The sequence below is a fragment of the Pelophylax lessonae genome, assembly GCF_965119305.1.
Source record: "Pelophylax lessonae genome assembly, chromosome: 11".
Classification (NCBI taxonomy): Eukaryota; Metazoa; Chordata; class Amphibia; order Anura; family Ranidae; genus Pelophylax; species Pelophylax lessonae.
In genome coordinates, this window is record NC_138778.1 from 163,795,355 (window position 1) to 163,811,031 (window position 15,677).

The 15,677-nt window shown below is 40.4% G+C and overlaps 1 protein-coding gene across 1 annotated transcript in view; it reads right to left on the bottom strand.

Moving 5' to 3' along the window:
- Positions 1-14,666, bottom strand: part of LOC309567464 (keratin, type I cytoskeletal 42-like) — a gene marked incomplete at its 3' end in the record, with an annotated part of 40,203 nt that extends 25,537 nt beyond the window's left edge. The window contains exon 1 of the mRNA XM_082272853.1: positions 14,236-14,666. Coding sequence (XP_082128979.1) covers positions 14,236-14,646 — 411 coding nt within the window. The 5' untranslated portion in view covers positions 14,647-14,666. The remainder of the gene's footprint in view (positions 1-14,235) is intronic.
- Between the last annotated feature and the right edge of the window lie 1,011 nt (positions 14,667-15,677).

The window sequence follows — 15,677 nt, forward strand, 5'->3', positions numbered from 1 at the left end:
AAAAAAAAAACACAAATTAATATTGAATTACAACATTATTAGTATAGTCCATGTTTATTTAAATCTTAAATTATGAAAATGGCAAAAAAAAAAAAAAAAAAACAATTTTCCATAAGAAACAAGATAAAATGTAATTTCCTCTTAAATCACAACTAAGGAGTAAAGGAAAATTAAAAAAAAAAAAAAAAAAAGCCTTACTTTGTTTTTTATTTTATTTATTATTTATTTATTTCAGGTTCTTATATAGCGCTGTCAATTTACGCAGCGCTTTACATATACATTGCACATTCACATCAGTCCCTGCCCTCAAGTAGCTTACAACCTAAGATCCCTAACTCACATTCATACATACATAGTAGGGCCAATTTTATACAGGATCCAATTAACCTACCAGCATGTCTTTGGAGTTGTTTTAATTATATACAGAGATTTAATTAGTTTTTATGAAAGGGGCCTAAGTGTAGTAATATGGTTACAATTAGTGTCGGTTCACACTATGGCGATCCGACTTCGGGGGCGACCTGTGAAGTCGCGTGCACCGCAACTTCAGCGTGACTTGCACGGACTTCACATAATGGAAGTCAATGCAAGTCGCTCCGATGTCGCCCCGAAGTAGTACAGGAACTATTTTCTAAGTCGGAGCGACTTGAGTCGGTCCTATTAGAACGGTTCGGTTCCCGTAGCACTGAATGAACTGCCACTTGTCAGGCTGACCAGTCGCCTGACAAGTCGCGGTAGTGTGAACCGGGACTTAATGAAGGTTCAACATTTTGCAACTCACATGGTTGATGATTAAAACAGGCACATCTAAGTATGCAGGCATCTGGGGTAAAGATGTCCACATAGACTGTGCTCCACACCACCATCGACGTCATCCCTTCCACACTGTGCTCCACAAGCGCTTCAAGCCTCGCTATCATATCGCTCAACTGCAGGCTAGTCTTCCCGGTCATGATTGCAGACTGATGGCGGTGAGGAAGACGGTCTATGTGGACCGCTTTACCCAAGGTGCCTGCATACTTAAATGGACCTCTTTTAATCATCAACCATGTGAGTTGCTAAATGTTGAACCTTCATTAAATGTAACCATATTGCTACACTTAGAGGCACCTCTGTTCTCTTTTATACTCAGTTGTTCCTACTGGATTTTGCTTCTAATCCCCTTGTGGAGGCGCCATTTGTGGATGGACATTTTATGGTTACACAAGCTATCACATTGCTATAATCTTTTTATATGGACTATAAACTGAAAGACTTATGAATAAATGGTTGTGGAACAAATCATCTGAGTTTCCATTATTTCTTATGGGGAAATTCCCTTTGATATAAGAGTGCTTTGGATTACAAGCATGTTTCTGGAACTAATTATGCTTATATTCATAAGTCCTTCAGTCCAATAAGCTCCTATTAGTAAATGGCGTCAGCTTGGTCTCCTACTCATTGGAGAACCTCCTCTAACATGTTTTGCCAAGCAGGGGCTTAATCGTAGAGGCCAAAATGAGTGTTCTCAAGAAACAAAGCAATCGGACGGGACAGCTATTAATTTCCCCAGCCGCAGGGCTGCCTGTGTGTGGCTTCCCCCTCCATTGCTGTCAACTGTAGGGTTTTCGCAACCTAAGGCCTCCTATTTAAGAAAGAAATTGGCCAAGAAGACATCATAAGCATACTGTACATGTCTGACCATGCTCGATGGTCAATGACAAGTCCTAATATGTGTCAAATAGTGAAGAAACATGGGCAATAGAGAACACCTAAATGAGTTATATATTCCTAAGAACGAAATACAAAATCTCAACATCCAAGGACTAAAATAGACATATGAAGTACAAGGGATTATTTGCATTGGCTTAAAACCGAGCCTTGGTGAGCTAAACTCTGTTTTAATCTTTATCTAATGGATTACTTTTGGTACTTGATGCCAGAACTTCATGCATGCTCCTAGCAACTACTAAAGCAACGCCTAACGTGTCAACAAACACATAATTACTTGTTATTAGAAAGTGGTGTCACTGACTGAGTAGGAAAAGTATTGAGTAAGTATTGTATAATATTTCAGCATGGGGAAACACGGGAGCTTTTCATTAGTAGAATACAACCTGGCTTGCCAAAACGTAATTATATTCCTATAACAAAAGTTGGCAGTCCCCATTTACAGCTTTCAATGCTTATCGATTAAAATTTTAATAGCAGACAACCATTGTTTTGTGACTATCTCTCTGAGTTACTTTGGATATGAGACAGGTGATGCATAGATGGGTGTGTTAAGGTTCCCCTAATTTTACTTTGGCTGAAAGGTTTTTTGTACAATGGTGCTTTCATAGTAAAGTTCCCCTCCCTTAATCATTCACCTGCTTCTATTGCAGTCTACTGTTTTTACTGTGTTTGATCATATATCAAAGTCCAAACAACCCCAAGCTTAGTCAGGTTTTAGTCATTTGACTCTATTGATTGCTTCTTCATTCTCATATAATGCTAGAAATAAAGAACTTTGATTACTATTCAGTATATACAAATACATAGAATTACTGTATGTCACAACGTGGTACATTTTTGTGAATAAATGTGAGAGAGAATGCTTATAAATTATTTTTCATAGAGATGTATGATATCTTTATGGTTTAAAGTGGCTCTATGCTCTGCCAAGCAGGACAAAGAAACAGGTTCACTTAAAGCTGAAGTTTAGGTTTGGCCATTTACACATAGTTACATTGGTCATTCTTGGACCAATGTAAGTATGTATGTTCGATACCTGTGGGATCCCCATGGAATTTGGAAATTATTTTAGTAGACACCGCTGCTACAAGGCTAGAGGGGAGAGATCCAGTGCACTGGAAGCTATTAGACCAAAACCGACTTGGTTAATCAATAAAACAATGAACAGTCACATAGGAAAAAGTCCAAAGTGCTAACTGAGTGGCAGCCGTTGTAGAGGAGCTAGAGATAAATCTGCAGGGAGGACAAGAAAAAAAGCAGCGCCATCTAAGTGTGGCCGTATAAGACTTTAATAGCCATAATAAGTAAACAACTCACAGGATCATATTAGGTAATGCTCGTCAAGTAGATAAAGGACCCTGCTATGGGTAGCCGGCCGGCCGGCATTCCTCCTCAAGGGAAATTGGATCCGGTGTTACGTGAAAAAACCCTACCCATGAAAATTCCCTACCCTCGTCACTTCCGGTGCACCTATGTCGCACCTACGTCATGGAACAGCTGAGCAGGTTACCATTGCGCATGCTCAGAGGTCCGGAGGGTAGGGAATTTTGATGGGGTAGTGTGTTGTAACGTTACACCGCATCAGCTGTTGCCGCGGTAACATTAAAACATCTTGGCTGCAACATGAAATCATCTCCGCTCCTACCCCTGTCACTTCCCTGATCTCGGCATACTAAATGTAAAAGCGGAGGCGGGTCTATGAAAATATAAATCACGGAGCCGAGATCTCCGTGATTTATATTTTCATACACCCGCCGCTTTTACATTTAGGAGCCAAGATCAGGGAAGTGACAGGGGAAGGAGCGGAGATGATTTCATGTTGCAGCCAAGATGTTTTAATGTTACCGCGGCAACAGCTGATGCAAAGTAGCGTTACATCACACTACCCCATCAAAATTCCCTACCCTCCGGACCTCTGAGCATGCGCAATGGTAACCTGCTCAGCTGTTCCATGATGCATGTGCACCGGAAGTGGTACCGGAAGTGACGAGGTATGGAATTTTCACGAGGTATGGTTTTCTAACGTTACACCGGTTTCCTTTGATGAGGAACGCAGGTCAGCCAGTCACCCACAGCTGGGACTTTTATCTACCTGACGAGCATAACCTACTATGGTCCTGTGAGTTGTTTACTTATTGTGGCTATTAAAGTCTCATGCTGCTACAGGGCTGCCTGTGAGTAGCTTCCCCCACCATTGCTGTCCACAGTGGGTTTTTGCAACCAAAGGCCTCCTATTTAAGAAAGAAAATGGCCAAGAAAACATCATAAGCCTAATTGTCTGACCACACATGGACTGAAATTCATCAGGTTCAGCAGGGATCAGTTGTATTTCGATCCGTGTATGGGGGCAGTGGTTGTACAGAAATTACTTCTCTACAGCCAACCTTTGTTCAGCCTGCTGGGCTATGTGCTACCTTAGTTGTGGGTCAAGCATTTGCTGGGACCCCTACCCACTGTCATGTAGACCCGAAAAACACTTGTACTATCTCATAAGTCATTCCCCACAATCTGTCACTGCAACCTTTTGATGTCAAAGCCTACAAATTACATTTGCGTCTGCAGCATTTGCAACTGCTTCATAGGTAAACACTATAGCAATGTAAGCTACTGGATGAATACAGGTATGGCATTGATTATTTAGAAGTTTAGAAATTCCTTGATTAATATTTCTTGAATGGTTTCCAAATAAAAACATAAATAAACGTAAACCAATTTAAGTTGTGGTTTCCAGTTAATCCTTGTAGCTTTAATAATATGTCAGTTGAAACATTGAGACCAAGTTGCGATGCTACCATTTAATCATTACAAAGAACCCACACATACCATCCTCTGTCATGTGTTAGAAAACACTGCATCATTTATTTCCTTGAACAAGTAATTGGATTATAAAGACCACAACAGTTAAAGTAATTTTAATCCCTCTGTGTTTTAGCTTAAAGTGGTTGCAAAGCCGAAACATTTTTTTTACCTGTAGCACTGCCCCCCCAAGGACTGTCAGATTCACACTTTTCGGGTCCCCCTGAGTTACCAGCATACAAAATGACAGTTTCAAGTCCTTACTTTCTCCTTCCTTGGCTCGCTCCAATAATCAGTCCAGAAGAATTTTTTGCTTGTTTTGTGTTTTTTATAAGTTAGGGATAGGAGAAGGGAATAGTGGGATACTCCAAATTAACTATGCACAAGTGGTTGAGGACTCCTATCTTCAGGTACAGCCAGGCTGTTGCTTCATCCTGCCACTATGGGTGAATTTGGGAATTTAGTCTCTTTTCCTAAGATGACTTGGTGGACTAGCAATTATATTCAGGACACTCTCACTAGCATCCTCTTTCTCTTCACTGCCGACTATCCTACACGTGGAGTGGCCCCCCTCAGGTCAGGCCCCTTGACACGAGTCCCTGTACTCACGATACTGTTTTTCCAGGGTCTCCAGTGTCTCCCCTTCAGTATGCTCTCCTGGACCTCTGGGTTCAGCTCCTCTCATCCATTGCTCCGGCCCTCCGGATGACCTCCTGTGACCACATGCCACTGCTACAAAGGAGGAGGCAGCTGCCCCCTCCCTCCAGGACTCTGCTCTCCAGCCAAAGACCCCACAGCACATGTGCTCCTGGCTTTTTTTTACACTATCCCAGAGTGCACCGAGGCGACCTGCCCTCTGCCAATCACCAGGACTGTATCAAAAGCCTATGCACCCATTTGTCAGGTTTCGTCCCACATGCCTCCCTGTTGGACCAGTGTGAAACACTCTCCAGACATAATGAGCACAATGAGCAGACCTCACCAACAGATCCTGCTCTCTGGTAGGCAGAGAACAATATAGATTTACCTGCAACCCCATCTGGTAAGCAGATAAGGCTCAAAACTATACTTTCTCACTAGCATCCATCTAGGAGGGTGCTATATACCTTAAAGTGTTTGTTACCCCAAAACGTCATATTCCTGATATATGCCTGCTGTACCATGTACTTGTATGAGAAAGTATCCTATTCTCTTTGTATTGCTTCCTTTATGTGAAATTACTTGTGATCCTGCCTATTAAAAACTGACCACACTACGCGGGAGAGCACACTGTGGTCAGTTCCCTAGTTATGATGGGAACTCAGTGTGCTCTCCTCCAATGATCAGACTTGTCCTGACATGCCCCCATTTCACAGCCATTCACTGGCAAGCGCAGTATACTACTGCTTCTCCTCCCCCCGGCTCTTATGCAGCTGAGAACAGAGGGAATGTGATCACTTATAAAAAAGGGGGGAAAAAAAGGTTTTTATAATGTTTTATTTTTTATATCTATACACAAATGTTTTGCCTTTCATTTCTATTTTAAACTGAATGGGTTGTTTTACAAGGTGATTGCTTACAATCACTTTAATGCATTCCTTGCATTAAGGTAAAAATGTTTAGGTGTCAGCATCCCCCCCCCCCTGTTTTACTTACCTGAGCCCCTTATTTGATTCAACGCTATGCACGTCTGCAGCTCTTCACTCCCCTCACTTCCATGTCTCACTGGCTTTGCTGGGGAATGGGGGGGGGGGGGGCAGTGGCTTCCAGTGCTGTCAATCAAAGCCAGTGACGAGTCCCGCTATCTGTGTCAATGGAAACAGCAGCGGAGCTCGGGAGTGAACACGCACAAGTGCCCCTATGGGAAGTGGCTTCCCATGGGGGCACTGGACAGAGGGGAGGGGCCAGAAGCGCCGGTGAGGAACCCAAAAATATGAGGTTCCCAGGTAAGTATACACATGTTTGTTATTTTTGTAAAAATTTCCTTTACAATCACTTTAACACATCAAGCTCAATAAAATACCATTCCTTAGAAAATTATGTGTTAAAATTGTTAGCCCAGCACTTGCAGTTTATAACTTTCAATGCTGCTGGCTGTTCAGTGCTGCATTCCTAAACTTCCAGTCATCATAGGAAAGCGTTTACAACGGACAGTGCAGTCTCCATTCATTCTATTAGCTTGGGGAAAGGGAGGGGGGATAAGGAAGGAGGAGCAGGGTAGTGCCTTGCCATCCTCGGCTATGGGGCTGTGTGTTTCTTTTGATGTACACAGTGTAGGGCATAGCTCCCAACTGTCCCTGATTTGGAACAAAGTCCCTTTGTCCCTCTTTCCTCCTCATTTGTCCCTCATTTTGGTCTGATCTATAAAATTGTACATAAAATGCGCTGTTTATCTTTCAAAAAGTGCTTCCCAGTGCTTAACCTTTAATCCTGTTTTCAAAATTGCTGCATTTGTACATTTCAATAGCAATTATAAAGGAATCGAAGTGGTAAAAAAAAAGCACTTGTGGGTTTAACTAATCATTTTTTTTTATATATAATTCTCTGTTAAGGGGGCATGGCAGGGGGTGTGTCCTTTGCTAATAGGTGTCCCTCGTTCCCATCTCAAAAAGTTGGGAGGTATGGTGTAGGGAGACACAACACTAGTCCCCTACATGCAAGGGTCGCTCCATAGGATGCTGCATGAGAAAGAAGCCACCCTGAACAGACAGACAGTGCACAGTCCACATGGGCTTAACTGCAGACAGGAAACAGGAACTTTTATTATACAGAGGAAAGACATAGAGTTACCATAGATGCAGCTCAAAACTTATAAACACTGCCATCTATTGGCTGATGTAGTTGTTGCACAAAATACATGAACAATGTATTCCAACAGTGCTGAAAGAGTATCCAATTCATCCAATTAGGGCAAAAAAATCAAATGGGGTCCTATTTGACCTTCTCTATGATGTCCAGTGGATATGGGGTCAACTTTGATCTTTTGAACAAGATGATAGTGATGATTGTGTCAAACAAGTTGTATGTGTGCAAATTGTATACAATATTATAGAATAGAAGCACAGAAAATAAGAAGGTAGTGAGAGAATTACAGCATGTGTGGCTAACAATGAGCAAGACATAAGCATTCCCCTGTAATCTGAAACTTTTTTAAAGTATTCCATTGAAACATAAAAAAAAGGAAGTAGGTTCAGAAGAAACTATATACTGGCTGTCATGTTTCAAAGGTGATTATAGTGCAAAGTGTTTGGAAAATACTGGATGACAGATAATTACCACCCTTTGTACACACCAACAATTTGCCGTTTTTATGACCAAATAAGGTTACAGGTGCTGAGAAAGAGGGCGCAGTGCTAAACATGGAAAGAGAGCAAGCACGTCTTATCCTATACATTCCTTCCAGGCTTTATGTGCACATACTGTATACTATTTATACCCATAAAAGTTAAATGTGAATTTTTTTTATATGTTTTATCAGTATGTATAGCACCTATTACTCTTCAGCTGTCTAACACTTAGATAGTCCCCTGACAACTAAGCATGTAATAAATACATTATTTAATCAAGCCACCTGGAGCAGGCAATTTTCTGTGATATGGCACTGCGTTACTTTAACTTACAACTGCATGGTCGTGTGACAATGTACCTGTGGCGGGAGTCATTTTGGTTGGGGGGGCCTGTGGAACCCAGCTTATCTTAGAGAGGTTGGGAAATCCCTCTCTCAGCTCCCTAGGCCCCTCTTACATGTAAGTCACCCAGTGTCTATTAGGGGCACAGGGTGACTGTAACAGAACCGCAACCCGCACTGTACTTGTGGACTTCCGTCAGCCAGCCGTCCCATACAAAGCTAGCCAACAACTTAGCTTGTACTGGAATCTTCTCTTTATTGAGCAGTCACACAGAATTTATATACAGCATGGACCTCCCCCTCCTGATCTGATTACCACACACAGGTCAGGGGTTGCCCGATTACATTATCATATGCAGATGAAATTGTATACAGAAATATAATTAACCTGAACTAATTATCTAACCATCTGGACAGAAACAATATGCATGTTCATTAACCTTTTAACAATGGGACAGACAGGCTTAACAGGATCCACATCACATCTCAATACACAAACAATAGGGAGAGCCTGTCTCTGCCATTGAAGTACAATACACATTAGCATAAGTGTAAATACAGACCCATTAGAAGCAATCCAAGCCATATTCTCAGTGTCCATTAGGTATCTGTCTTTCACTCCCAGTGACGGTGAGTACCGTCACAGTGACACTGAGAATATGGTTTGGATTACTGCAAATGGGATAGTCATATTTATGAGCAATATCTCTCGAAAAATATATGAAGACTATTCCAGGTTTGTTTGATTCTGAACATTTTCATTGAAAGAGCTGGACACATTGGCCTCTGTTCCATGTTCTTCAATGTAAGAAACGGACAGTCTGTTACTGGTGGTCTCCTGCTATTGTCTGTGTATTAAGGTCTGATGTGTTTTCTACTATGTCTGTCTCATTGTTAATTGTTAATTAGCTCACCTATTGTTTCTGTCCAGATGGCTAGGTAAATAGCTCAGGTTAATTATGTTTCAGTATAAAATTTCATCTGCATATGATAATGTAATCAGGCAAGTGACCTGGTGGGGTATACAGTATATCCGGTGTGAGTTTGTTCAATAAATGTTCCAGATCTTATACAAGCTATTCTCAGCTAGTTTTGTATGGGGGCAGCTAGAATATTTTATATCTATGTTCAAGACTGAAGGAAGCGGTATTCTGACGGAAGCCCACAAGCACATTGTGGGTCGCAGTTCTGTTACAGTACCCAAATAAAACTTATTTCCTTTTTTCCCACAAATAGAGCTGTCTTTTGGTGGTATTTGATCACTACTGCAGTTTTTATTTGTGCTATAAACAAAAAAACAGATCCAATAAAAAAATTGAAAAAATCTAATTTTGTAAATTTAAGTCAATATGCATTCTGCTTCATATTTGTGGTAAAAAAAAAAAATCCCAATGAACGTATATTGATTGGTTTGATCAAAAGTTATAATGTCTAAAAACTATGTGATACATTTATGGAGTTTTTATTTTTTTTATATTTTTTTCTAGTAATGGTGACAATCAATGATTTTTTAGCAGCGGGCAAACCTGAAACCAAGTGACATTTTTTGGGGACCGGAGACAGCAATACAGTGCTAAAAAATGCACCGTCACTGTCCTAATGACACTGGCAGGGAAGGGGTAAAATCAGGAGCGATCAAAGGGTTAAATGTGTTGGGAGTGCTTTCTTATTGTGTGGGGGATGGTTGTACTGTAAGAAGACAGAGATCCTGCTTAACAGAAACACAAGATCTCTGTCTTTTTTACTAGCAGAATGGCGATCCGCCTTGTTTACATAGGCAGACCACCGTTTTGCCTCTCTCCAAGCGTTCGCTGGGTTCCCGGCGGACATTGGGTCCATCAGGCCTGCTGATTGATTCCCGCTGTGTCCAATCACAGCAGGAGCGGGTCTCTGGTGGCGCGTGCGAGTGCCCCAGACCAGGAAGAAGAAATCACGTAAAGGTATGTGATTTTGCGTTTAAGATCCGCCCTGCACAGTATATGTACGTGGAGAAGTCCAAAAGCGGTTAAACTAGTAAATGCGGAGGACAGTCGGACACTAACGGACACTTTTGGGGACCAGTGACACTAATACAATGATCAGTGCTAAAAATATACACTGTACTAATGACACTGGCTGGGAAAGGGGTTAAACATCAGGGGCGATCAAAGGGAACACTGTGTTTTAGTGTATTGCGGGAGGTGCTTTTACTAGGGGAAGGCATGGAAATCATGTCCCGGGGGGGGGTGGGGGGTGGGGCTGAGTCCCACTGTCTACATCTATAGATACAGACAGTGAGGTTTAGGAGCAGGCCTACGCGAGTGCCTCCATATAAAGTGTCTCTCTATGGGGCACTTGCAAGAGAGGAGGAGTCAAGAGTGACGGCGAGTAAGCCCGGGAAGAGGAGGATTGGGGCTGCTCCGTGCAAATCTGTTTGTTATTTAAAAAATGCATTTACAATCACGTAAATTAAAGTGGATGTAAACCCCATTCATGAAACTCAGTTCAAAATCTGTCAAACCTTATGGAATAAAAAAAAAAAAAAATCTGTCAGTCTGAAATGCTTGATATAAGCCTTTCATTATAAAGGAACTAAAAGTCATCTGGCGACTTGGAATAGCATTAACTTGCAAAAATATCACCACAGTCTCATCTGACAGATCACTATGGTGATACGTGATAAGTGTCCCAAATCCTTGCAAGCGAACCTTTAAAGGCGGAAAGGGCCCAGGTGTAAGGTGACATCACATCACTCCTGGCATGATGTCATCATACTCTCAAATCAGGAACTTAAAAGGTAGACTCCCCTCTATTATGTACACTGTGATATAAAAATTGCATGTAGGCACCTTCCAAAACATTGCATGTAGGCACCTTCCAAAACATTGCATGCAGGCACCTACCATGTCCCACAAGTTCTGTGTAAATAGAATTAAAAGGTTTATTCAGTAAAATACAGAAAAAAAAGGTGTAGTAGCCAATCAGAGTTCAGGTTGCTGCACGTAATAAAGTATTATACTCTGTTAGCCATAGATAGTAAAAATATAAGTGATACCTTTCATTGACTAACTCAATATGTTTTATTGTGCAAGCTTTCGAGAATATTCAGTTCTCTTTGTCAGGCATTGCATATGACTTTTTTTTCCCTGACTTATTGAATATTAGCATCTAAAGTGCTGCAGATGTATAAAAAAAAAATAACCCTAGTATAATATAATTAATAAATAATAATAAACATTTCAGCTAACAAATGTAATATTGTTTGAAATAAAATGAACCCAGTCACTATCGGTAATTAGTTTTGGTTTACTTGGTATGTACTGGCATTGCCAACATTTTTGATCAGCAAATACTACCTATGTTTATAGAGTACAGATTGTTTGAACAGTCCAAAATATTCCTGCCATAAATTTATAAGCGCAATAAATAACTAAGCTAAACCTGTTATTATCAGATGTTATTCTTGTTAGACAAATTGAAACTGCACCTGATTGGATGCTATGGGCAATACAGAGGTTTTATTTCCATTTTTTTCTATGTACAGAACATATCATGAGCCAAAACTGCTGTTGCAAATCCATAAACATTTTTGTAAATAATACTAATTAATTGGATTCAACTAGATATCAGTTACTTGCTGTATTGTCAAATAAAAGTTTATCTGGGATTGGCTGCTCTGGGTCACCATTATTGATCAATAATCATTATTACTCCATTATATTAAAGCAAAGAGTAGTGCGAAATGTAAAGTAACCCAAGGCAACCAAACAGCTTGCATTGTTCCCATGTTTGACTGCACTGAGTGTATAAAAGATGAAATCTAATTGCTTACTATGCAGTGCAGCACTTTCAATATAAACCTTTAGAATACTATTTTTAATGCATATTTAATCCTGCATAGGACACAAGGTACCACAAAAAACAGTGAAATGTACATAGGGCTGTGCTGGGGGTGGATGTTGCCTTAGGCTTTCATTTTTGCCATCCATCCCAATGTTGTTGGGTGCAAGGATGTTGTGCATTGGTTGCAGTGGCAACCTGCACCACACTAAGGCTGTGCAAACTATATAAATACTAAATAATAATACCAACCAATTGTGCTGTGCACATACACAGGTCTGAACATGCACTGGGAATGGAGTGTCCAGTACCTACATCCACCATGCCTCCATGAGTGGTCTTATGGGCAGCACCACACTGATTGTACACTGTGATTAATTTGTAGTCTATGTCTATGCAGTGTAAAATCAATCTACTGAGCTTAAAATGCAGCAGTATAGATCAGTATAGATCTGTGTGGGGTATAAAAATGTAATTTGTACTGTATAAGAATGTAAAATATGACCTGCCACTATGTTTTGGTCCCCCTGCTTGGATTTAATTTCAAGTGGTGCTCAAGTATACACTATAATGAGAAAAAAAAAACTTCTCAGAATTATTGGACACCACTAATACCTAACTTAATGACTGAGGGGTAAGGATAACTGTTAGTCATAGCATATATTGCTGTTATATTAAAATATATGATAAGATAGTGGAGTAAATTCACCCATGTGAGCCCTTAACCCACAGGTACTCTCACCCCTTCTGATAAACTAACCCTTCTGGCCTTTGCAAGCATTTGCAGATCCTAGGTCCAGATCTGCTAACCAGCTTTTGGTTCAAGAGCTGCATTCAGTGATATGGCTTCATGTCAGTAAACCAAAATCAAGATAAAAAGAGCAAGCCAAGAGCTGAACAACATATTGTACCTGACCCTACAAAGACAATGTTGCCCTGGTCCACAAAAATAAAATAAAAAAATAACTCTATTCAAATACCAGATTCCTGAAACCTTGTATTTTCTAAAGTTATATGTAATTGCAGTTGGACCTGGAGACTGGCCACTCAGAGATTAAGCACTGTATTGTGAATGGCACACTTTCCCCATACCTGAAAATACTTAATTTTTCACTGGGGCTTCAGCAACTGACGAGGGTTTTGGGGACTGCTGTAAAGGGATCAGGCATCTCAAGGGTTAGAGTTTTCTTTCTTTACTTTGATAAAGTTTTATCCTAGGGAACTAAGTTGTCCCTCATTTTTGTCTGGTGTATAGACTTCTGTAAGTAAAAATTTACTCTTTTAATGCCAAAGGTGTCATATTGCTCTAGACAAGTGGTCTCCAAACTGTGGCCCAGGGCGTATACACCAATAATGAGGTACTATTCCTCCCTATGATACCAACAATGAGGCACTACTCCTCTCCAAAAACTAAATGTGGCGATGATTACTTCCATCGATGCCAGGAAAATTTCCACTTTCATTGACCACAGTCTGGCCCTCCTAAAGTCTGAAGGAAACTCAACTGGCCCTTTGTTTAGAACGTTTGGAGACCCCTGCTCTAGACCTTTCCTCCAGCCTCTGTTTTATTGCATTTATTTTTTTATTGCATTTATTGTTATTTTATAAAAATTTAATTTAAAGAAAAAGAAGTGATAGAAAAAAAATCACTTGTAGGTTTAACAAATCTTTTTGGGGTATATAAATCTTTCATGGTCTGCGTAATTAGGGTGTGGAAGGGGTGTGTCCTTTACTTACATACTTCTTGTTAAAGGTGTGCCTCTTCATGTCCCAGAAAGTTGGGAGGTATGGTTTACATTCAAAATTGCAGTAAAGATTGCAAAACTGTGTGCACTTTTCAGTAAACCATAGCAACCAACCATATCAGTTAACCAATTAACAGGAAAATTGGGAATTTGGGCATTGGTAAAACATTTATTCTTTTTTTGCTGCTTTGGAAAAATACCCTTTACACATAGCCATAGCATTTTGCCTATGTAATAAAATAAGCTAGGCTCTCTAGACACAAGTAAATTAAACAAATTAAAATAAACATAACATAATGTGATGTCTGCACTAGACAATTTACTGCTAATTAATAATTAATATATTATACCCAGTAGCTAGCCGCATGATGCCAAAATCAACACACCAAAAGTGAAAAGACTTTCTTTGTTTCACATTATATGTCTATTGTGGTTGAAATAAAGAAAGATGATTATCAGTGGGTGTGTTCCTTAATGAAAGCTATTGTGAATTATTATTTTCTTTTTAAAATTAAAAAACAACATGACAGTAGAATTTAGTAATTTTGGTGTTACCTGATTTTTCAGGCCCTCAATTGTTTGGAAGTAGTTATTGTAGTCGCGTTCTACAAAACCGGAATTCTTGGCATGCCATTCTTTGATGCGTACTTCAATCTCGGAGTTGGCCTTCTCCAAGGAACGTACTTTGTCCAGATAGGTTGCCAGGCGGTCATTCAGGTTCTGCATTGTCTCCTTCTCATTCCCGGAAAGCAAGACATCGCTATTAGTGTTGATCTGGAGGCTGCTGCTGAAGCCACCTGAGCCAAAACTTGGACCTGTTGAAATTTTGGTGCCATATCCTCCAGCGCCGCCATAGACACTGCCAGCGTATCTTGAGCTGACCACCTTATTGTAGCCTCCGCCAGACAAAAATGGGGATCTATCGATAGAACCCAACCTCTTGTATGTGACTTGGCTGTAGGACATGATGGCTATCTGCTGCTGACTAGCAAGTGAATGTGGACCTGGCCAAGGTGTGCAGTGTGAAAAAATAATGTTGCGTGTATAACTCTTTATATATACAGGAACTACAGCACCTCCTAGGCTTGTAAAAGCTCACTTTGCCTTCTTTGCTGATAAGAAAGGTATGAAAATACTAGGCAAATATAACCTTTGAGTCCTATTAATTCTACTTGCTTGCTTTCCTATCCAATTACACACCTTGGAAGTCTATTACACACTGTTTTGTGTCTACATCTATTCTCCGGTGCACTATTGTACAAACAGACCTATAACCTGAATTATTTTTGTCCTTCATTTATTCCTTACTTTTGCCTTTATGTCTTTTATTTATTTATTTTTTTTCTTGCTTTGCTTTTAGGGCTGGGCAATACTGAATCCAGGTAGCCAGTATGCCTAATAAATTCCTTAGTTTATGAATGAAGTTTATTATTGGTAACACACAATTCTTCTTACAGAAAAAAGTTAAAGGGGAAGTCCACCCTAACATTAAAATTGCTACATCTACAGGCATCCAGGATCTAAGACATAACCTATCTAACCCTGTAAAGAATAAATCAGTATATATACCTTTTTTTAATTAGATCCATACGGGTCTCCAGCAGGGGAAGCTCAGCAGAGGAGAAATTAATGGGAAGTGACGTCCCCCAAGGAGTTACTATGGGGCTTCTGTTGTCTGCTGCCTCTTCTGCACCCCCCTCCACAGAAAGGCCGCTGTTGACAGATCAGCGTGGGACCAGACCAGATCAACTTTAGAAAAGATATGTACTGTATAACAATTTCTTCTTTACAGGGCTAGAAAGGTTATGTTATAAGTATGTTAAGGTTGGTTGTGATGATTCTGTGCACATTTTCCCAGAACGACTGGATTCGTGGGCAGTTCCAAAATACGTGGAGCAAGGTACCAGGGTGTTCATGGCATCTCCAGCATTCATCTGGCATGTCTGGGTAGTAAGTATGTAGGAGCGATGGAGTTTTGTACCATCTAGTCATTGTTT